The sequence below is a fragment of the Hydra vulgaris genome, chromosome 07 (assembly GCF_038396675.1).
Source record: "Hydra vulgaris chromosome 07, alternate assembly HydraT2T_AEP".
Taxonomy (NCBI): domain Eukaryota; kingdom Metazoa; phylum Cnidaria; class Hydrozoa; order Anthoathecata; family Hydridae; genus Hydra; species Hydra vulgaris.
In genome coordinates, this window is record NC_088926.1 from 10,420,121 (window position 1) to 10,444,897 (window position 24,777).

The window sequence follows — 24,777 nt, forward strand, 5'->3', positions numbered from 1 at the left end:
AATATTTCATGGCACTCATTAATACTATTATTTCCGAACAGACCTTTCCAATCAATTTCATTGAAAGTATTGTTTATGACTGTGTAAATACGAAGTTTATAGTTAAAAAAAGATTTCCCATATTTTGATATTGAGTTTATTGTTTTTGACAATTCCAGCTTAGCATTTGGTGTCCGCTTCTGGTATTGCCTAAAGACTGTTATTATGGATTTCATTTATGCGTTCTGGAGTTTCGGCTAAAATTAAATCTAAAACATTGCTAATTTTAAATAAATCTGTATTATATGTTGGTGATATAACTGTTCGATATAAGTAAATGTCATTTATATATTCAACAAGTTTAATTGAATGTTTATAACATTTTTGTTCGTGGTTTTTCAACATTATTTTTTGTATAATATTTGGGTAGTTAAAATTTCCTGAAATTAGAAAACCAAAATTTTGATCAATTTTATTAACTGCTTTAATTATTTTACAGATTTAGTTAGTTGTTTCTTTCGGTCCATCAAGTGGCTGATAAATACAGCCGAGTAAAATTTTTTCATCTTTTATACTTAATATACAAGTATGTTTTATGCAATGGTCTTCAGTAAAAATATCAGCAGGTGAATGTACTACAAAGCTTTCTTTTATATAGTTAGCAACATCACCTCCATGTGTTTTAAAAGTACTTAAAAATTAAATAAGCTTGGATGTTCGCTGCAACATTCGTTACATAATTTTTGTAATTGAAAAAAATATCAAATATTTTTTTATAACATAACTTCCCTTCACACAAAGAAAAAATGTATAAAAAAGTTTTTTTCTAACTCCGTCCAGTTAAAAAAAAAATTGTCAGCCGTAATACCATCACTGTTATGCCTTTGTTAAATAATTATACGTACCTATTTTACTTGTTATCATTTTTGAAATTTGTGATTTTTTTTTGATAAATAAAATTATTTTAGAGACAATGAAAACAATTACTTTTTAATCTGCAATCGTTAGATTGGGATCGACTTATAATATCGTTAAGGGCAATAATACACACACACACACACACACTAGATGTCTATCTTGCGTGATTTTATTGCACGAAAAGTGAAGCTTTTTTGTTTACAAATTTAATCCATGTCTAAAAAGGCAAAACACTATGTAGCTTTGTTTCGGAAGCCATTTCTAATTTCATAATTTCTAATTGATTTGACTTTTCGAATCGAAGTCAGACATCCAGTATAAATAAAATATCATTGGTTTAGGGTTTTAAATATTTAAATAAAAAAATAAAAACACATTAAGTTTTTCACAATTTTTTTATTTATTTTAATTTTAATTAAACAAAAAATGGTCATTTTAAAATTTACAAAAATGAAGAGAGTAAAAACATAATGCATACGCCATATCGAATAAAATATAAAAATGTTGAGTAAGTGGCTGGTAAATATTTTATGTAGTTGTTTCCCTATGGTATTTTTAAATTCTTACGATACATTTTTGGAGCTCAGAACTATAAAGAAATACATGAGCAAAACGGGAGAGATATATATAAAAAAATAAGTTAATGTCTAAAAACAAGGATTATAAAAATAGTTTATATTTACATCAAATCGAAATATACATAAATAAGTTACAGCAAACAAGAAGCTTTATTTAAGAAGCTTTATTTAACATATATAAGTTACAACACGCAGTTTTTTTTTCTAGCACAAAGTATATTCAGTTAAAAAGAAGTTCTAATATAAATAAATAAAGTTTAAAGCTATCTTTGTTTTAAAAATGTTAGATATAAAAAACAAAAACAATTTACATTTGAGACTCATTTAACAATCCTTTAGATTCCTCCTTATCATCTGGATTTTGTGCAGTTAGAAAAGAGCTTAGGCTATGTAAAGAAGCAGCAGCACTCATCATGCCTTTATTAAAAAACAGCTGTGACTTAGGTCGTGACAGTTGCTCTCTTGAGTCTTCTCTCAAAAGAGGTTGAGAAGGTGACTTTTTTATTCGTTCATCTTTGTAACTATTCATTTCTTTTGACGAATTACTTACAATAGTTACCGGAAACGTATCATAATCTAAATGATTAGTACTGGTTTGAGAGAAAGATCTACGTAAAGGAAATCCTTCTTTTAAATTGTTATAATCAGTAGCATCGAAGCAAGGCAAAGAAAACTTGCGAGGTTGAAATAGTTGATCACTAAATGTTACCGTACTATTTCCAGGAGAGCCTTCTAAAGGCTTGACGTCTTTCAAAAAGTTACGAATGACACTTTTTTCTGCAGCATTACGAAAACTTTGACGACTGTTCAAATTCGGATGAAATAAAATTATAATAACTTTGGTCCAGTACAAAATAAGCAGTGAGTTAAACGAAACAGCTAAATTTATGCAAACAAATGCAATGTGTCTCTCGTTGGGTCCAAGACTGACATAAAGCGGTATGTAAGTAAGCCACAAAATAAATACAGTAAACATTGCATAAGCAATACGTTGAGCTTCATTAAAATTTTCCGGAAGTTTGCGTGCTTGAAAAGCCATGTAACCATTTACAATAACAAAAATAAAGATATACATAAAAATTCCCCAAAATGCTTCGTGGCCACACGCACGACAAAACTTTAGTTCTTTAGGGTAAGTAGTAATGATAATTTTTTCTGGAAAATAGATATACCACAAAAACGAAGCTAAGCTTTGTAATAAAACTATCAAGAAGGAAAATATAATCTGATACTTGTTTTCTAAAAATCGAGATACCTTAGTAAACCTACCATTAAAAACACGAAGTAAGCGATAAGTTTTGAGACAAACTAAGGCCACAACTGTGGTAAAGAAAAAACCAAAATACATTGTTCTAATCATGCAGAGTCTAGGAGTTAGTTCAAAGTAAAAAAAGAAAGACAAACAAAACAATGCAATAATGGACATAAGTTGGATTGCAGACATTTCTCTGTTGGAAGATTTTACAAGAGGGGTATCCCAATAAACAATAAATAAAATCAACACAAATATCGAACAAATTACACCAAAGGCTGATCCAATCGAAATTAGTAAACCTAAAGAATTTTTGATATGCAATCGTATTTCCAAAAGATCAATACATCTGGTTCGATTTTTATTCATAATGGATGTTGCAGAGCATTGTACACATGAATACTGATTTACACCACTAGAGACAGTATTTATTGGACATATTTCGCATATCCAACAACATCTTGAGGAATTAATTCTGTATTTACCGGGCTGGCAGTCAATTCCACAAACAGCTTGTGGGATACGATTGTAAGACCAGTCAATCAGATGATTGTCAATACTTGTCAAATTAACATTCCAGCTTCCGAATTTCTTAAAAGAATTGTTTACGACTTTCGCAAACTCATAGACTGGTGATACAATTTCACCAAATTCATTAAATTCTATAGAAAAATTGCTTTTTGGCACATTAAACTTTGTTTTTAAAACTTGGTTGTATAAAGCTTCATAATCTAATTTAGCAGGCTTTTCTAAACATTCAGTATTCGTGCAATTCAAATAAAAATGAAGGCCATGAGCTACTGCGTACACTGCTGCAACAACTTGAGCCTGCTTTTTATTAGGTAATTTCTTAACAACACTACCTGAATATTGACAGTCAATTATTGAATTTGAAGACAAAAATTCATGATACCATGGATTTTGACAGTTAATATCACTTGATTTTTTTTCATTCCATATATCTTCCTCTAGATTATATATAGTTTCGTGTTGGAGTCGAAGCAAAAATATGCTATGAGATAACTTGTTATTTGACAATTGAATAATTTCAGAACTTGATGCCCACTGTTCAGTACCTAAAATTTAAAAATAATAACATGCATGTATAATATCGGAACTTGATGCCCACTGCTCAGTACCTAAAATTTTAAAAATAGCAACATGGATGTATGAGTGTATGCAATTTTAATGTATGTGTATGTATATCATTTTAAAAAATAAACATTTTATTGAAGTTAGTTCTGCATCCGAATCAAATGAATTATTTGTTTCCAAAAACCAGTCTTAAAATATTCATCATCATCCAAATTTAGTCCTGCGTGAGCAAGTTTTTTGGTGTTATATTTCTTCTTGGGATTATAAGATTTCTTAATCTTTGGGATTATAAGATTTCTTAATCTTTGAGATTATAAGATTTCTTAATCTTTGATTTATTCAACTTTAAAATCTTAATCTTTTTATACTTTAAAATTTGAGACAAAACTTTAGCATTCAGCAAATATTTCCTTGATAAAATTTTTTGTGGTTTGATATACCAGAATTATTTTATTTTTTTGTCATGAGTCCGCTTTTAGTGTTGTAAAAATTGAGCAGACATTTAAAAACTTACAGTTTGTAATTTTTTTCAGATTTTCTGCAACTATACGTTAGTTTATGGATACCTGGTTTGCTGAAACTCGGCACAATGAATTTATTTTTACTTGCTTATACTATTTTTAAATTACAATTAGATTTAAAATCAAAATTAGACTCTGACATAGAAAATAGTTTATCTGAAAGAAAAATTACTTAATTCCAGGTAATTTAAAAACCAAAAAATGCATGTTTGTTTAAAATTTACAACAAAAATGTACCAAAACATATTTAAATGTTTGCGGGTATTCCCTATAAAAAAAGAATTCATTTGACAACATACCGTTTAAGTAATCAAATTATTATTATGATTATTATTCAAAAAAAATCTGGAAACCACATTCACTAAAATGTCATCAAAACACTTGCCAATCAAAAAAAATGCTTTGATTGTACAAAAAAAACTTTTTACAATCAGTGCCAGGTCCCATTATACAAACACTGTTTCTCACTATATTATTTGTAACTTTTTTTTATATAAATTTTTGAGAAAAAGTACAAAAAAACAACATAATACTTCAAAATTATTTTTTTTTTTTTTGGTTTTAACTTATTTTTATATCAGACAGCATTATTGGTACACATATGTACCACCTTGTAATACAAATGGTACAAGAGGGTACTGACTTTTATATAAATACGAAACTTCCATTGGAAAATGGATAATTTAGATTCGTTAAAGAGCATGATGCAATAAGACATCCTCTCCGGCCCCTTATTGCCAAGCGAGATCCTAAAACTTCTAAATATTTTCTTAACAATTAAGAAACACTTATCATTAATAAAAAAAAGATATATTGAGATCTCTGTTGGCAATATTCCTAAATGACAATCTGTAAATCACCCCTCTTTATTATTATAATTTATACGTTTTTGTCAATGTATACTTACATTAAAGAGTAAAAACAACAATAAGTTAAGAATTATGCTGAATTTTTTTTACAATTCTTTATTTGAAAAATATCTAAAAAGTTATGAAAAATGATATCTTTTTTGATACTTCAAAACCAATTCAATTCAATGTAATTCTCTACATTTTTAATTACTCAAAAAGTAAAAGCTTTTGTTTACCGAGTGGTGAGGTATAGCCAAGTCATGTTGAGTTGGATTAAGACCATCGATTATGTATTGATTATGTATTGACCACGATTAAGACCATGATTATGTATAACATATATATTGAGTTTAGCTGGAAAATTGATCAAAAGTGATTATAGTTACAAAATGTACCGCACAATAAACTATAGGTTGTTCTGTTTTCTAGAAATAGCTCGTCAGGGAGGTCATCAACTGTAAAAGTTGATTGCTGGGCTGTTTCTACGAATAAAAAAAGAGGTTTCTCAAAAAAGCAATTTTTAATAGTCATAATGCTGCCACAATCCGAGCATTGTCTTTTCTTTTGCATGTTCAGAACAACACTGCTAATATCCCATTCAAAAAAAATGTCCTTTATTAGTCTCTTCTCAGTAGTTTTACAGTCTTTGCATTCAGTCGTGGCTTCATAAGATTGTAAATCAGCTAAATACTTAATGAAAAACTCATATTCAGATCCAAAATAATCTATTAGATAGCTTCCATCCATATATAGTTAGAAAAATTCTACAGATTTTACCTACCCAATTAGTTTTTGTTTCACCCCATTCAGCTTTATCTATCAGCTGAACTATATCATATAAAGATTTTTTAAAAGGACTACTTTGCAAAAAGTTCATCAAGTTTGGTGTGAGTTGAACTGACATCCAAAGAGATAAAAGAAAATAATCTGTTGTACAAATATCATTAATAACCGGAGCTGTTGAATTAGACTTTATTGTACACTTAGATCCCTATTTAGGGATCTAAGTGTACTTGAGAAGTGTATTTTGATTAGGTGATTGAAATCTAAGTGTATTTGAGAAGAACCATTTTTATTAGGTGATTGAGTGGTTTTTAATTTTTTTGGTGATGACAGTATTTTTGTTTACTTGTTCATCATCATTCTCATCATCACTTGTCTCCAATACAGTCAACTCTGAAAAAATAGACAACATGGAACCAGCTGGACTTTTGAATTCTTTGATTCTTTTTTTGTTGCTTGAAAGAAATAAAATAACCCTTGTGATGTGACTACATCAACCAACGGTACGCATTCCTGTTTTACAGGTACAATACCAAGAACCGATGCCAAATTGATCATTGATGTTGGGTAAATACTTAATGCATACCATGTATTTAGTGATTTTGCTGTGCCTAGACTAAACATCTATGTTTATTATTTTAGAACATTGGGTTGAATTGATTACTTCATTAAATCTTAACTCATATTTTCCATTGTTAAAATGCTCCGATACATAACTCAAGCTTTGCCTAACCTGATAGGAACATATAGTTATAGGTTCTTATCAGCTTTAGGTTATAAGGTTTGCATTGTGCTTTGATCAAGTACCGAAAAATTTTTAATATCTTGGGATTTCAATTTAGTATAGGCACTTTTAACGTAAAGCTTCTTTTCTTTAACTAATTTTCCGAGTAAGTTTTTTTAAAGCTTTTTTTGTTTTTATTAGTTAAAGCTCTCTTTCATAATTCTTATGATTTCCACTTTGTTATCAAAGAATAATCTTCTAAAATATTTATTAATCAATGTGGTAGCAATCCGGTAATCATCTAGCATATGAACGAGGCTTATGTTGCAAATCTTATCCTAGACTCGAAAAGATTGCTTAGTATAGCTATTAATAACTTCGATAACCCATTGAGTCTTTGTAACAAAGTGTGATTGATTCACTTCAAAAGTTGTTAACTGTTTCTGGTCTATTCTAAGACAAGCTGGCATTTTTGGATCAAGTTTATAATCTTACTTAAGCTCTTCAATACAATCAGGGAATCCTCAATCCAATATGTTGTTTGGTTAAAAATTAAAAATTAAAGAAAATAAGCTTGATTAGTCCTTGATTAGAATCTCACTTAATATAGTTGTGTCATTTTTGTTTCAAAAAGCCCACAAGCATCTAAGATATCCGTTAGAAGTATATATCACTAATGGTTTTACCGAGTGTTTCTTTTTTTTGGACACTGCTTTTGCTGAAAAATGTTATTGCTACTTATTTGATAATAGGATTAACTTCAGTTGATAATCACTTGTTTAAAAAATCTCTTTGGCAATTAGGTGATTGTTTTTTAGTAATTCAGTTCTTTGAATGTGGTTCTCACTTAGATTATTTGGAACAAAATCAATAGTTAGTGATTCTCTAACTTGTTGAAGTAACCAATTTATATCAAATTGAGAATTTAAATTAAAAAACATTGATATAGTCAATAAAAATCTACAAATATTGATTCATCATCAGGATTGCAATTTTTGTCAGTTGCTTCTTTTAAAACAACTTGTGAATTTTAAACTCTAGAATTATATTTGTTGTCTATTACACTTTCAGCTGAAAATACTGATAAATCGCTTACTGAAAATAAAAATGAGTTATCAGGATTCCCGGTATTAATTGAATTATCGTTTGTAGATTCTTCATTATTATCTTTTTATTTATTTTTTTATAAATATGTCAAGCAAGATACCTAAGGCAACAAAAAGAAAAGTTGGCAAAATACTGCTATATTGTTTTAGGTGATTTTGCAGAAAACTACACATTTATGATTCAAGATAAAATCTAAAGTTAGCATTGGTGCCAAAGTCAATGCAAGTTACACCGATTGCCCTCTATTTATTAAACAAAAATAACTGGCTTAAAGAAAAATCATTTTGCTTTATGTCAAAAGATAATGAGCATGACATTTTGTATATGAAGTTCAGACACAAATAGTTAATTATGTAAAAGAAAATTATCCTAATATTTCAAAGACTTTATTTTTCAGATGGCTGTACTGCACAGAATAAAAACCACAAGAACTTTTACAGTATCTGTTTCCATAAAGATAATTTTGACATTGAAATTTTGCTCATGGTAAGTCACTATGTGATGGTATTGGTGGCACTGTAAAACTATTAATTGCAACTATTATCTACAAAGGCCCATAAATGATCAGATATTAAATTGAAGAGATGATTAAAAAGTAATTCCACAGGTTTGGTTGGGAATGGCTTGTGATTGTATGCTATTCCTGACCACGCATATAATGCTTTGTTGCGACAACTTAACCATAGCTTTTTTAGATTTTTGAGATCATTTAAAAAATGAGCAAAAAAAGTTTAATTTGAGAATTACAAAAAAAACTTTACTAAAAGTAGAAATAAATGTTAAAGAAAAAAAAAATTAAAAAAATTAAACTCAATTCTAAATGTAATGATAAATTATGCTTAGAATTAATAACTTTAAAACTTCAATCTTTAGTAATGCTTTGATAAAATTAAGCGACACTTTTTTATATAAAGTAACAACTTTTAATGATTGTTTAATAAGGAAACAAATGTTATTCAATTTATTAAATGCGTGTGCAGATTTCCAGATCCCTGATCAGTGGTCTATAATGATCCATTTCCAAACTATAGACTAAGTATACATTTATTAAATTTAAATTTTAATAAATTCTATTGGCTTAATACACTATAATATATGAGAACTGAACTTTCAAAAGGTGATAAGTCTGAGTAAATTGATTTTGAAAAATTTTTGACTGAAAATTGATTTTGAAAAATTGTTGATTTTGAAAAATTGAAAACTGGACTACTTAAAGGCGCACAACAACAAAAACTAATATTTTCTTTGCCTATACCAAGAATCTATTATTAGATCTAATATTTAAATAAACAATAGATTTCAGAATTTAAAATTTATTTTTGAAACTTAAAACTTTTGAAAACCCGCTCAGCATATATTATAAATTAATATATAAGCAGCATATTACATTTTAAGTGAATTATAATTCTATTTTTTATTTTGCAAACTAAAAGCAAGTTTAATTGCATCAAAATATTTAAAAGCGAATTTTTATGGTTAAACAAAGAAAGTAAAAATAAAGAGGAAGCAGAACGGCTTCATAATACTGCTGATATTGCTTAGTGAGTGGGTTTTTTAATCTTAATTCTGTCCTAGCTAACCTCTGGCATGGTGCTAGTTTACCCATAAGTCAGTATGTACTTGTGTATGTTTGCATTCAGTTTGAAACTCTGGTATGGTACTCAATCGCCCGTAAGTTCCTATGTGTATTTAATAAAATTTATTATATATAATAAACTTTACAAAACTTTGATAACTTAAAAAAAAAATTTATTTTTATTTTTGTAAACAATTTTTATTTTTGTAAACAAACAATTTTTATTTTTCCTAACAAAGTAAATTATTGCTTTGTTTAAAAGCTCTTCCCTAATATTTAAATATTAAATTTTATTATAAAAGCGTTTGATTAGGAAAGTTTACAAAATCCTTTCAGGATATATTTGAAAATAATTTTTATTGGGACATACATGGTAACATACATAAACTTGATTATCATCTTAACATCTAATATAAGTGTGATTAGGCTTAGAGTGCAATCGCACGCCATTTCTGACCAAGCTTGAAATTCCATCAGCTCATTTGTCTACTGTAGAGCAAATGCTACAACATTTACGTGTAAGCTAGAACTTCTACTATTAAGGTGTTACAGGGTTTCATGTTAAAACTAGAAACCTCATAACACCTTAATAGAAGAAAGTTATTAATTATAATTAGGGATGTATCGCAAGGGGCAAATTAACTTAAATTTGCTAGACCGCAAAACTTTTTGCAGAAAAATTAACAAATTTATTGAAAACAAAAATAGCAAAGTTCTTACATAAGACTCTCACAACTATTATGCTTTAAATATTATTTGTATAAAACAGATATTTATCCAGATAATACAAATACAAGATAAAAATACCTATTGTTATATGCCAAAATTTAAAAAAATTGAAATCAGGTAAATAAAAGCTTGTTACTACTTTAATCAACTTCAAAAACGTATACAATTGAATGAACTAAAATGGCAAGCATTTCTTGGTGATATTTGAGATCCAAAAAGTACAAGCACTAATTTTAAAATCAGTTTCGTCCAATTTGATGAATAAATAACTGAAAGAAATATTCTTCTGACCAGGTTAATTTGAATCAGAGGTTTAAAATAAGATTTCCAACTCACATGCTGTGAACAACTTTTAATAAATGTTTTAGTTTTTTTAACTTTTTTTTATATATTTCAATAGAATGTTATAACTATTGATTTGAAATTATTGATGGAGAAAATCAATAGAAATTTTTGACCTTTTGGAGCAGGAGTTAGAGCTCTGTAATATCTTTAGTATATATGTTCTTTGCCAGATAATGATTCTTTTGTTAAAACCTAAACTTTAAATCTGTTACACCTCTGATACACTTCGGCTACATCTCTAATTATAATAAGAAGGCTAGAGAAGCATTAAAAAATACAATGCTGATGCCCTATCATCAATATTGTATTTTTTTAACTCAATCATGTTCGAAATGGCAAACTCAATAATGTTCAGTTTTGTTTGAAACTTATTGAGCTTCTGATTGAGGAATAAGGCCAGAGCAATAAGTTTGTATTGGTCACCCGACATCTTTCATAGGTGATCCTTTGTGAATTACTGCCAGACACTTTCCAAGTTATATAGGATTATGTCTTCCCCTACCGAGAGGAAGCTTTCTTCCCTTTTTCTTAGCAGGGGAAGACATGATCAAAAAGGTTTTTGAAAAAATAAGTAAATTTAAAAAAATATATATATATATTTATATATATTTTTATTGTTTTATACAAAACTAACTAATTTTAGTAATGATATATTTTTAAAAAGACTTATTTTTATAGTTTTGAGATGTTTTTTATCCGCGAATGAATTTTTGTTGCTTTCTTAATAAAATCTTTTACAGTCAAAAAAAGTAAATCTATTTTTTTTATGACTAAAAATTAATTTTTTTTTGCTAAAAGCGTAAAATAGTTGTAAAAGCATTGAATATTTTAAATTTTATCAAAAATAGTAGTAATTTTTGTACAACATTGTTTGATCCTTGACACGGTAGGTGATTACAAAAATTATATTAGTTAGCACTCACGGTTTATGGAAACATTTTTTTGGACGTGTTTTATTTTGTTTATTTTTTCTCTGAAAAACCATTTAGGTTAATCAAAGTTAAGAAGTAAAAGTAACTTAACCCAAGGGAACATTCATTTGATATGCTTTTTATAATTTATTTATGATATGAAATGAATTATAATAATATGATTTAAGATTTGAAAAAAAAAAAAAAAAAATATTTGGAAAAAGTTATAAAAGTTAAGCTAATATATTCTGATGAACAAATGCAGGAGCAATTAGAGCTATAAATTACGGAGAATTAAATGACAAAAATTTTTGCAGAGAATTTTAATAAAACTAAAAAACCAATGTTTCTTTTATTTGGTAATCAAATTAAATTTATGCATTTTTTTTCTGAAGGTAAATAAATAAAATTAAAATCAAAATATACAATTTTTTCATTTATGGTAGGTGAAGGTGAATCAATTACAGTAGGTGGTTCATCATCACATTACGATAGGTGAAGAAACGTACTAGATCTTACAAAAAATTAAAAATAACATTGAAAAAAATAATTTCACTCAATTTTGAATAATATGAATTAGTTAATAATTGAGTATAAATTATTAATACGAAAACCCTAAATTTAAATCTGTTACGGTTTTGGAGTTACGAAGTTTTAAATTTAAAAGTTTACTTAAAGTCACATGACCTTACCTGCCACAGAAAGAAAGTAAATGCTTAATGAGTTTGTGTTGTTTCTTATGCACATAAAATTTGCAAAGATGTATATATTCAGTGTGCTGACTGTGATGTTGGTTTGTGTGCAGTACCTTGCTTTCAAATCTACCACACTACTTGAAATTTCAAATGTAAAAATGTAAAACTGAAGTTGCACTATGCCTCAGACAAGTGATAAGATGGCAAAAAATTCCTTAAGTGAAAAATTTTTTTTTAATTTTTTTTACACTTTCAGATTTTAGTCTATATATTACAATTTTATTATAATTCTAAGTTTTAAATTACGGTTTAAATAAGTTTTAAATACATAAAGGGTTAAATAAATTAAGAGTTAAATAAAGCTTTTTTTGAGTATAATAGTAGAAATGATAGAAAGGGCGCAAAATGAGTTAAATTTTAAAAAACTTGACCAAAACACAAAAAATCAGTGAAAGATAAGAGTTCAATAATGTCAAATCTAAAATGACGGCAATTTAAAAAAATTTGAATTGAATATTTAAAAAATATCCTAATGGATTACTAAGAGTTTAAAATAATCCTCCAAAATTAATCAAAAACATTAAATTTGAAATACATTAAAATGTACAACAATCGCTATCAGAAACGAGCAATTCACATAATTAACTTTGCTGATCATTTTTCTCACTGTAAACCTTATTTTATTGAAATGAAATTTTAAACATATTTGAACTCATTTATGAAAAACTTAATTTCTATGCCTGAAAATTTATTTTTTAATCATGTTCTTTAAACAAACAAAAAAATTACTAATGTTTAAAAAAAAAAAAAGGGTTAATAAATAGTAGGGTGTCCCAAAAAACAACATTTTTGAAAAATATATACTGCCTACCCCGTAATCTGTTCTATATGATTAAAAAAAAATGAATTTAAAAAATTTTTTAAATGACAATTATTAAATATATATATATATATATATATATATATATATATATATATATATATATATATATATATATATATATATATATATATATATGTATAAATATATATATGTATAAATATATATATATAAATATATATATATATACATACATATATATACATACATATATATATATATATATATATATATATATATATATATATATATATATATATATATATATATATATATATATATATATATATATATATATATATATATATATATATATAATTATGTTGAGCTGAAATATGCAGTCTAGTAATAGAGATAGTCAAGAGTTTTAATAATTACTTTAACTGAGGTAAAGCAGTATCAACTTAAGAAGATGTATTTGAGCGAAAAAGAACATTAAAAAAAATTGAACTATTTTTAACCTTTTTACATATATTTTTTCAGTAATTCACCCGACCCCCCGAACCTCAACAAACAAGGCCGCTGCGCGGAGAAACAAGTTGAGCGTGGTGCTACCAGGGATGTGGTGGGAATCAAACTCGGAACCTCTCACTTATGAAGTGAGCGCTCTACCACTACACAACTACCGGATATTTCTTTTGTAAACTACTGTCTTAGTAACTAATGCCTCTACATTCAAAATAATTTTCTCAGTAACATAATACAAATTTTCACACAAAAATTTTTTCACGTTTCTGTATAAATTTCTAAATAATTTGACATACCTATCCAAGTAATATTTTCCAGCCCATGCTTCATTGTTTTGTTAATAATTTTTATAGCGTCGTCAACACTACACCACAAGATCACAACCTTGTCTACTTCATTTAGCTGCTTTAGTAGCTCCACAACTCTTTTAAGTTCAATTTTACCAATATCTTCTTCAAAAATTTCATCTACTGAAAAACATATATTTTTTTCTTTTGCAATTTTTTTAATCTCTTGTTTCCCAAAATAACCATATCCATCGCTAGATGCAAGCAATGATACATAAGTCCATCCAAAATGTTTTAACAAATCAACAATTGCTAATGCTTGAAACGCATCAGTTGGAGCAGTGCGTAAAAAATTACGGTATTTAAAACGTACAGATAAATCTGTGCTAGTTGATGAATAAGATACTACTGGAATAAAATCAGGAAGAAATATTGCACTCACTGCTGCACTAAGAGAACTTGATGCAGGACCAACCACACCTAATAGTGTTGAATTCCAGGATTTGTCCAACAAAAAATCTAATGAATGCGCTTCAGAACAGTGTACTATATTATTTGAGTCCCGTATGTCGTAGCCTAATTATAAACAATAAAGTAAAATATATATATATTTTTAGATACCAACAACAACAAAAATAGTAAAAACTGGTTATTATTAAATTCATAAAACTTGTGTACAGTATATTCATTGCAAGTTTGCTCAGATAACATTCTATATTTTTAGGCTTTAGAATTGAATTGTATTGAGAGCCTTAATACTTAAAAATATATGCCAATTTTGTTAACAACTAATTCCTAACTGTTTTTAATTAAATTGCAGCTATTAGCTGAACTTTAAAAATCTAGCTAAAGCTGCTAGAAGTATAGCTCTAATGTCTATTTCTATTATTATTATTTATTTATTACCAATATTTTGCATTTGTCATCACATAAAGGACTAACTGCATTCAAAAGAATCCTATTTTGTTTTCCAAGTACATTTCTTTTTGGGTATATAATATTTTATTATGATAAGATTAATAAAAGAATTATGTAGACATAGAAGCTGAAGATGGTCAAAATCTAGATGAAAATAACTGTTATTGCAATAACTGTTATTACTTAGAAAATTAAAGTCATTTTTAAATTTCTAAATATTAACATAAATTGAAATTAGATAATAAAAATATATATATATATATGTCAAAGACTCACTCAGTAAAACATTCAATGTCTAGTAAAAACATGAAAAACATTTTGTTTTTAGTACATTTTTAGTACAATGTCTAGTAAAAACATGAAAAACATTTGTTTTTAGTACATAAAATTATCACTAATAAAATCTCTAAAAAAAAAATGTTAAGATATTGGTGCAATATAAACAGTAGATATATTATAAATTTTAAATCAATTAGCCTGGGGTTCTAAATGATGAACTTTTGCCTATAAATCACAGAAATGACATTGATTTCACCATACCTTGAAAAAACTTCCCGCACCTAAGACAGTTTCATATTTAACCATACAACACATAGCGGCCCAAAGGCTATTAATTATAATATGTCAGCTTTATATACAATACACATGAGAAATACATGAGAATGAGTACCTACACTGTCCTACAGCATTTGTGATGTTAATAATCTTTCAGATTTGTGTATTAGTATTAATAAATTTACAGTTAAGATATTTGTTTGTTCTGCAAGAAGAACGAATGTCCTCCATCAACTTTACAGCTCTCTCGGCTACTAGTTGGATCGAGGCACATCAAGCACTGATGGTTCCTTCTTCCAGTGGGTAGAGAAGCATTTCACAGCTTTGGAACACTTAAGTTGGGATATTGCTGACAGCAGGTCTTCATAAGCCGCCTCTGCATAGTGTAGTTGCAACGAAATCGCAAGTTATCCTCAGCTGTTCTCGCCAGTTTGGAAGAATGAAAAATGCAATAAGCGCAAAAATCCCTCTTGAGTTCCACCTGGCACTGTGTAGTGATGGCAGCTTGTGCCATTTGATACGAGGCCATTTTTCCTCATTTTTGTAAAACTTGTATGCTTCACAAAGCTGAAAAAGAAATTTAAAGTCATCTCTCTCATACTCTGCTATCACTGCTGTGCCCTTGTAGGCATTTCTTAAATCATCATAATGCTCCATAATCTCATCAATAAATTTGTAGTTAATGTTAGGCGACTGTGACTGTATAGGAAAAAAGAAATCCAACACATATCGTAGAACAAGATCAAGAATGTGGTGTTGGCAGCCGATGTATTGAGGTTCATCGAATCCCTTGTCTCAAAATGTTTTCTGAAATTTGGTTACAACTCCATTCTTACCACCAGTATTTACAGCTGTTGTGTCGGAAATGATCATCCGAATACTGTTCCATGCATTGTAATCATCAAGTAGGTCCTGTAGGGCTTTATATTCGTTTGCAGAGGATCCACTGTCACAAACCAAAATGCCAAGTTTTAATGTTCTTTTGTCATTTTTCAAGCACACAACTTGGTACTCAGTCTTGTCAATTTTCTTACCATCAAAATGCAAAGAAAATTTCTCTTCAGAGATCAGTTCCATGAGGCGGTTCTTAACTTGTTCTGCATCTCTGATTGTTCGACGCCAGACTCCAGACTGTGATGGTGTTGGGACACAAACTCCATCCTCAGCCAGACTTTGAAGCTCCCGTGATGTTTTTCTGGTTGACAAAGAGTGACTAGACACTAGTTTGGCAGCAGACTTAATTGACTGGCGTGTTGCACGCTTTGTGGGAGATTCTCCTGGAACTGCCTTCAAGTCACCACTGCTGCTTTCTTCCTCAGAATCCTCACTATCGCAGGAAAGTGGTACAGAGATAACTGCTTGGTTTGTCGAGGGTTCTGATGTGCTTTTGGCCCTTTTTGATGGATGGATTGTTGACATAGGAGCCACTTTCTGTATATCCCACCCTGCCATCTGATTGAATTTGTACTTTGTACAGTTGTTTGTCCTCACTACAAAGCCAATTTCCATCTGGTTTTGTTATATCGAACAGATGAGCAAGATTTTCTTTAAATACTGCATTTGGTCGCTTTCTGTGTTTCTCAAATGATGTGATAAGTTTGTCAACATTAGTAGACACTTGTTGTTAGGAAAACACAGGAAAATTAAACTTCTGCCAAAGATTCAACAATTCCTCGGATATTTTTGTTAGTCAATCGTGTCATCCTTTCAATTCATCAAAGAGTCCCAAGAATCTTCCAACGATATCTCTGTTGGAAGGCATTTTACACAATTTGTTGCTCATATCCTGTTTTACCTGTGGTATATTAGGACGACGCTTCGTGCTTGATTTCAAATTTTGTGTCCACATTTCACCAGCTGCTTCCACTGCTAATTTTTACTTTTTACTTTTAAAGGACATATTTTCAAAAAGAAGCACTAAACAGCAGATCTTGCAAATTAATGCTACAAATAAACAAAAATTGTTTGAATGATATAAACAACTATACAATATACAATATTATATATTTACAGCTTTAAAAATCAAAGTCAAGCATAAGGAAGTAAGAACTGGGACCACTTTTAAATTTTTCACTTTTTTCACTTGATTTTGTAATCAAGTGAAAAATGGAAAAATTTAAAAGTGGTGAGGTGCTAGGTGCGGGAGGATTTTTTGTGATCCAATGAAATAAACCTCAAAACAGTGATCTATAAGTTAAAGTTCATCAAATGCAACATCAGGAAAATTAAAATTTTGAAAAAAGTTTCTTTGTCATATACCTAATAAACAGGTCTGTATCCATGGTGAAAATTGATATTGCTTGTAACATTATATACTAGCTCACACTGATTAGCTGTTGCTGAACCTTGTTCAAGCTTTCCCAGGAAACACGTGCGGTTTTTCGTCTTGTATAACCACACATGAGTATTTTATTTTAGACAACTTGGTCACAGCCATTTGCAAGTTTTATTATATGATTTATTTATAAAAAACTAAGTTTAAAAAAAAAAAAAAAAAAACGCAAAACTAACAAAATAGGAAATTAAAATGAATTTAAATATAAACAAATAAAAAGAAATTAACAATTTAAATAATTTGTGTACTTCTTTTTATTTTCAGCAACAAATTTAGATAAGACAGTGTGTACTTTAGTACAAATTTAGATAAGACAGACTGGTACTTATTTTCAGCAACAAATTTAGATAAGACAAAGCAAAAAAAAACAAAAACAAACAAAAAAAAAAACAGTTTTAAGTCGGCATTAAAAAGAATGATATTCCTATATTTTATCTATTATTCATAAAGAGGAAAGCGAAAACATAAATTACCATCTGTTTGTAAAATACATTTGTATAATTTTAATGTAACAAGTATATTGTCCCTGTATAAAAACGCCTATGTAATACATGTGTATACTTTTATGTTAGTAAGTGGCTTAAAATGAGACTTTTTGCAAACCTGGCCCTGGCAAATTATAAGATTTAGCAGGGGTTAATAGCCAAGGCTAGAAAAAAATTTATAATATTTAATATATTATAATTTTATGCTTACATTTAATATTTATTAAATACTGGCATACATTTTTATATTTTTAAACTCTAATTTACTTCAAACAAGATTGCAAGCAACCACTATTAAGTTATGAGTTACTGTAAAATAGAGAATCAGTTACAATACTAGGAAATGTATAACTGAAGATTTAAAGAGATTGTAAGTTGTATAAAAAAGGAAAAACATGCAGATGGGTAAGAGTCATAAGGTTTTTTTGATGTTCAAGGAAAAAAACTGGATTAATTATCATGCTATAAAAAGTTTTTATAGCATGATAGGACAACTACAGTAAAAGGATGCAAAAAAATAGCCAAGCAAGAATGAGTTTTGGTTTAATCATTATAGAGATGATAACTCGTTTGAGCGTTGACCATGATTGTATTTGTAGAAAAAAGAAAGAAATGCAACCTTACACCAGTGGGAGAGTGGCTCAAGCTTGGCAGACAAAGCAGGTCTAATTACATTTACAATTTGCTTCTAGACTTTGTCTAAGAGTAAGAGGGTTGTTATTCGTCAATAAAGGAATGCCAACAATATTGCAATATTTTTTTACAGTAAATAAATCAGTTTTGTTGTCTAATAAAAATTGCGGATTATAAGTCCAGAATTCAAATCCATAAGCCACTGCAAGCCTTAGGCTGACTTTAAATTGAAGAGAAGTAATAAAAGCTTCCAAACTTTTATTCCAGAAGAAATAAAAGCTTTCAAGCTTTCATTGTTATATAAACTTTTGTATTTACATGGTGTAGTATTTGCCGAAAGTGAAGGTGATGTTTGGTGTTTTTTGACGGATGTTTGGTATGATTCTAGCAAGACAAGAAAAGGAGTCATAATTTTAGACAGATTAGAAAAAATGTTGTATCGAACAGCGTTTGTTAGAAAAGATTAAAGTAATTTAGGTACCAGCATGTAGAGAGATAGCAGTTTCAGTTGAAAATGGTAGCAGTAGAAGTAAGAAAATTTGAAAAGAGTGCCATACATATTGTATGAATAAGCTTTAGTTAGGAAAAAAATGCTCTAAATTGTTTATATTAGAAAAACAACTTAAAAGAGTAAGGCTAAAGCCTATTGATGATGATGATGATGATGATGATGATGATGATAATGATGATGATGATGATGATGATGATCATCATCAGGCTTTAGTCTTCCTCTTTTATGCTGTTGATGATGATCATAATCATGATCATGATAATGATGATCATGTTGATCATAATGATGTTTATATATGCATATATATACAAAATATAACATGAATTTTGAATAAAAAATATACTTTTGGATGTATAAATGTTTATGCAGCCCAGGTCACAAACCTGGCCAAGGCCCTGGCTATATTTTATCAAACCTGGCCCCGGTCAAATATCAACCCCAGTCACTTACTATTTTATGTATAACTTTTGTATTATATAATTATATTTATCTTTTTGTATGTATATGAATGCTTAGCTTATTTGGATAAGGCGTTTACTTCATAAACAGAATGTCCGTGGTTAGAAAACCACCACATACATTTTCACATGCACAGAGCCGGCAATAAAATTTTTGCATGTTATTTTGAAAAACTTGCAAATGGTCATGACAAAGTTGTCTTAAGTAAAATACTCATGTGTGGTCATACAAGACGAAAAACCCTATGCATTTCCTGGGAAGGCCTGTTGTTGGGAGACTGGTTTTGTAAAGAATTTTTTTTTTAAACTTTGGTTTAGTTCATCTTCAACATGTTCCAAGTAGTTAAGAGTGTAAAGGATTTTTGAATTACTCTGAGATTTTGATTACTATTTGATGGACAGACAAAAAAAAAAAAAAAAACTATAATGTTGTAAAGAAATCAGTAATAACTAATGGTTTGAATCAAAAAATCTTCATACTGCTTGTTTAACAAATAGTATTAAGAGTAAGGTTTGCATAGGAAATGTTAGAATATTGCTTGAAGTATCAAAATATTTTAATATATTTGGGCTTCAAATGTTCTTTTAAACAAATTTTTGTGTACAAATGATGATGTAGATGTAGATCAATGTTTATAATAAATATAATTTACTGAAAAATGATTCCCTTGTAATATCAAATAAAAACCAAGCAAGCCCAAATGACATCTTATTTTTCAAGAAGATGAAGATATATGGGAAGATTATGTTTGAGAAAACAAATTATTTGCATAAATTTAAAATACAAATCTAAAAAACATTAAAAAAAAATTTTTCATTAAGAGGCATAAATATCAGTTGTAAAAAAGTGTGAAATAAAAAAAATTTGACATGATAAAACTGTCTTGGTGAATTTGATCTATGATTAACATTGTACATTGTGAAAGTTACTACTTACATTCTGCCACGAAAAAAAACACGAAAAGAATATTATCATTTTTTAAATTGCAGAATCTAATAATTTAAATAAACTTGAAAAAAAAAAGAATAATTGACTCAATATTTGAGAATATCGGTAAAGGCAATTAAAAGCCAATTAAAATAATATGATTAGAGAAAAAAAGACTTAAAAACTCCTCCACCCATTATTGCTGTACTTCTTGAAAAATGCAAAATGATTTACTTGCAGCAAGGAAATTATACAACAACAACTATAAAAATATTTTCAGAAACCCATGTATGACACCAAAAGGTCGATTGAATCTAAACTTAAAAAAGAAAAACTGACAACATCAGGAAAGTGAAATAAATACACACTTTCAATGGTGCATAAGGTGAAATAAAGTCATCAAACTTAATTATAAAAAAGTGGATTAACTTACAAACTATTGAAAAAATACCAAAATTAAATCAGTAAAAGCTATCAACACAAACATCGACTTCCTATTAAATAAAGGCTATGAGCTCAAACAAGTTGTAGAAAATTTAAAAACAGAAATTCTACCTGAAAATAATAAGTTGAATTTTACTATATACAAACCAATAACTCATGCAAGCATTAACTCATGCCATAAAGGTTTAGTAATATTTATATACAAACCACACCAATAACTCATGTCATAGAGGTTTAGTTATATTTATATACAAAACACAGCAATAACTCATGTCATAGAGGTTCAGTAATATTTATATATAACACTCTTAAATCATCTTTAATAAAGCTAAAAGGCAAATTAAGTGATTGGGAATCGCAATATCTGGAAATGCTTTTGGTCTTTAAATTACTATTTTTTTTAAAAACCGTAAACTCAAAACAAAACTCAACAGGTTTTATTCAATAAAAATCATTTATGCATTGATCTTGAAGTTATAAACCTCATTATAAACCATATTATTATTATTGTTATTATTTTTAAAAACTCTGATTTGAATCTTAATACCTTTATTCATTTGATGAATTGTCAGATAAAACTAGAAAATTAAACAATACGATGCATTATTAATGAAAAAACTGCAAATCACAACAGTCTCAACCAGTGATCAAAGATTTTTAAAAAAAGAAATGGAAATTACTTCTATATCCAATTTAAATCTTATTCAATATCTACTTTTGAATCAAATATAACCATCATTTAAATGCTTGTAATTGTGCACATATTGTATAAAATTAAACACAACGGTGTTTAACTACACCCAAAAATTTAAACCACTTATAGTTATTTTAAAATATAACAAAAGAATTTTAATAAGATTTTAAAAAATATATTTCTTTGATTGTTTTTATTATTAATAATTAACATCAAATTTAAAATATTTAAATTTTAAATAAAAAATTCTTCAAAATTTCTTTCAAATAAAATACAATAGAATCCCGAATAAACTCAGACCTGGATAAATCGGACTTTTACTAAGTCAGACAGATTTTTAATTCCCCTTGTACTTTCTCAATCAACTTAACATAAAATCATCCATTTAAGTCGTACCCTGGTTAAGTCAGACCATTCGCTAACTCATACTGTTTTTAGGGTCTCTTCGGTAAAAATTTTTGTTTAATTACAACGTTTATTTTGAATTGCAAAAAATTTTTCAAACCATTTTGAAAAAGATTTTTAAATATAATTTAAAACTGTGAAAAAAAATTTCACGTTAATCTATATGCATTGATTTATTTTAGATTTAAAAGTATTATTTTATATAATTAAAAATGTCAAAGAGAAATGGGAAAAAGAATGCTGGAGAACAGAAGGAAGTAACTGAAGTTTCAATTGAACTTCAAATTTAAACTTGAAATTCAAATGAACAAACTTATTTCTCCACGCAGCAACCTTGTTTATAAAGGTTCGTGTTAAGGAGATAATTTATTTCCAAATATTGATTCAAATATTAGTAAAGCTGCTCTGATAGCTGTTATTGTTGGTTATAATAGTTAATAATAATAGTTAATAATAATTTAGTTAAAAATAGTAGTTAATAATTTAGTTATTAATATTATAGTTATAATGTTAATGTTGGTTATAATAGTTCATAAAATTATTAAGTATCTTTAAAAAACCCAATAAAACCCAGGTTACCTGGGTTTTATTGGGTTTTTTTAGTTAACGATCTTCCTGACAATCTTATATCTTAAGTATCTATTTGATGACTCAACTTTAAAGACCTTTGAATCTCAATAAAAACTTTTCACTTTTTGATTGTTTACTGGAAGTTAATCTTGAATCTCTCTTCTGTAACAACTTGGGGCTTACTGTGGCTTGTAAATTTCAAAGTATCCAAACCTCATTTATTTACTGAAAATAACTATAGTAATATTGTTGACATTCATATATTGATAAATGGCAACGCTCTCACAGAGTCCTCTATTTTATATCTTCATGGATTATCATTCACAACTGAATGGAAACCATATATACATTTGATTGCGAAGTTAGCATTGGCTAAGATTTCTTCTCTTTATCTTGCTTGCCATTATCTTACCACTGATTCCATTCTCTACCTCTAAAAATCTCTTATTCATCCCTATATGGAATATTGTTGTCATATTTGGACCTTGTCTAGACAAGTCTTCTAGACAAGGTCCAAAAACGTATTGTAAACATAGTTGGACCTGCTCTATTTGCCAAGCTTGAGCCACTCTCCCATTGTTGTATGGTTACATCTCTTTCACTTTACTATCATGGTTGCTACTTAAACAAGCTACCATATTTATGCCAATCACATTAAAACTCATTCTTGCTTGACTAATCATTCAACAAAGTTGTATCCTTTTACTGTATCTATCCCTCATGTTCTAAAACCATGTTTTAATTTTATTTATCTAGCTTTTTTCATTGCCCATTAACCCTTAGGAAAAATGTTTTCCTAAATTGAACAACCTAAAACTTTTCTTGTCTAATGTTTCCTTGCTTTTTAACACCATTCTTTGTTTTCTAGTAACTCCCAACTTAATAGTGGTTGCTTGCAGGTTTGATGGTAGTGATTTAGTTAGAAAAAAAAGCTGTTGGTTCGATAACTTATTTAAAAATGGTATATTAGTTTTTATATAGAAAACTATTCCATTTTATAAAAACTACATGGTTTTATACATAAACACAGTACTTGTACTAACAAGAAACTATTATCTTTAGATTAATCAAGCTTATAACTTTCTGGTTATCTCAAATAAAAATATAAGCTACATATTAAATGAATAAATCTATAGCATATATTGTATCACAAATACACATAACTATTTTAAGAGTATCACATATTACTACCGTGAAAACTTTAAATGATAAAATAACAAAAAAACGTACCTAATTGAATATTGGGTAAAAGCTCTTTGTTCATATTTATTTCTTTAATAGTATGTGCAATAGCTGATGCCCAATATATACCTGGATAGTTAAGAATAGTTTGTCTATCCTTAGTTCTATGTGCAGGAACAATGCCCCCAATGAAATAAGTAGAGTTATTTAGATTATAAAATTCTTGTTTGTGAATACATCCAGCATAATCCATCACATATTTACAACAAATATATCGTGTATTTGTCAGAAAATAAAGAGCACTGATAAAGATATTCCAAAAGGGTAACATTTAATGTTATTCCTAAGTATATAACAAATTTTATCTAAAAAAATAAAAGTTATAACTTTATAACTTTTTATACTTTATAATTTTTGATACTTTATTATAAAGTATAGAAATATTTTAATTAAAAGTTAATTAAAAAATAAATTGTTACAAAAATTTTAAAAAAGACATAAAAATTATATACTTTGATAAAGTATATAAACTTTATAAACTTACTTTAATTTTATTTAGTCTTTATAAAATTTTTGTAACATAATTTAATTATGTTAAACTATAAATTAAAATAGTTCTATCTTAGAAAGCTAGTAGTATAATCTAAACTCTGTAATAAATAATTGATAGCTAATATATTTTCTTCGGATTATTTTAGGTTAAGGTCACCAAGGTCACATTATGTTGGTCAATTTTTCAAACTAAATTGAAAATGCTTCAAGAGATTACTACACGCACACTCAAAAAATTTTCGAGACACTCAAGATTTCGGCGCTTAAAACCTCACGCCAATCATCCCCAAATAATTGGATAACAACTTGTACATAAACTGAAGTTGCCTACTGATATAGGACAGTCAAACGTGTTAAGTTAATGTTATATTAAATAACCTAAAGTGCTCCTAAATTTATCAGCGTGTG

At 28.1% G+C, this 24,777-nt stretch overlaps 1 protein-coding gene across 1 annotated transcript; it reads right to left on the minus strand.

Annotated features, from left to right (window-relative positions):
• Positions 1–1,278: 1,278 nt before the first annotated feature.
• LOC100211274 (extracellular calcium-sensing receptor) lies at positions 1,279–24,181 on the minus strand. The gene is made up of 3 exons (XM_065801007.1): positions 23,866–24,181; positions 13,709–14,275; positions 1,279–3,803 (listed from the first exon to the last, which is right to left on the minus strand). Exons 1-3 carry the CDS (start codon positions 24,146–24,148, stop codon positions 1,783–1,785), a joined length of 2,871 nt encoding a protein of 956 aa, XP_065657079.1. The 5' UTR covers positions 24,149–24,181; the 3' UTR covers positions 1,279–1,782.
• Positions 24,182–24,777: the final 596 nt, after the last annotated feature.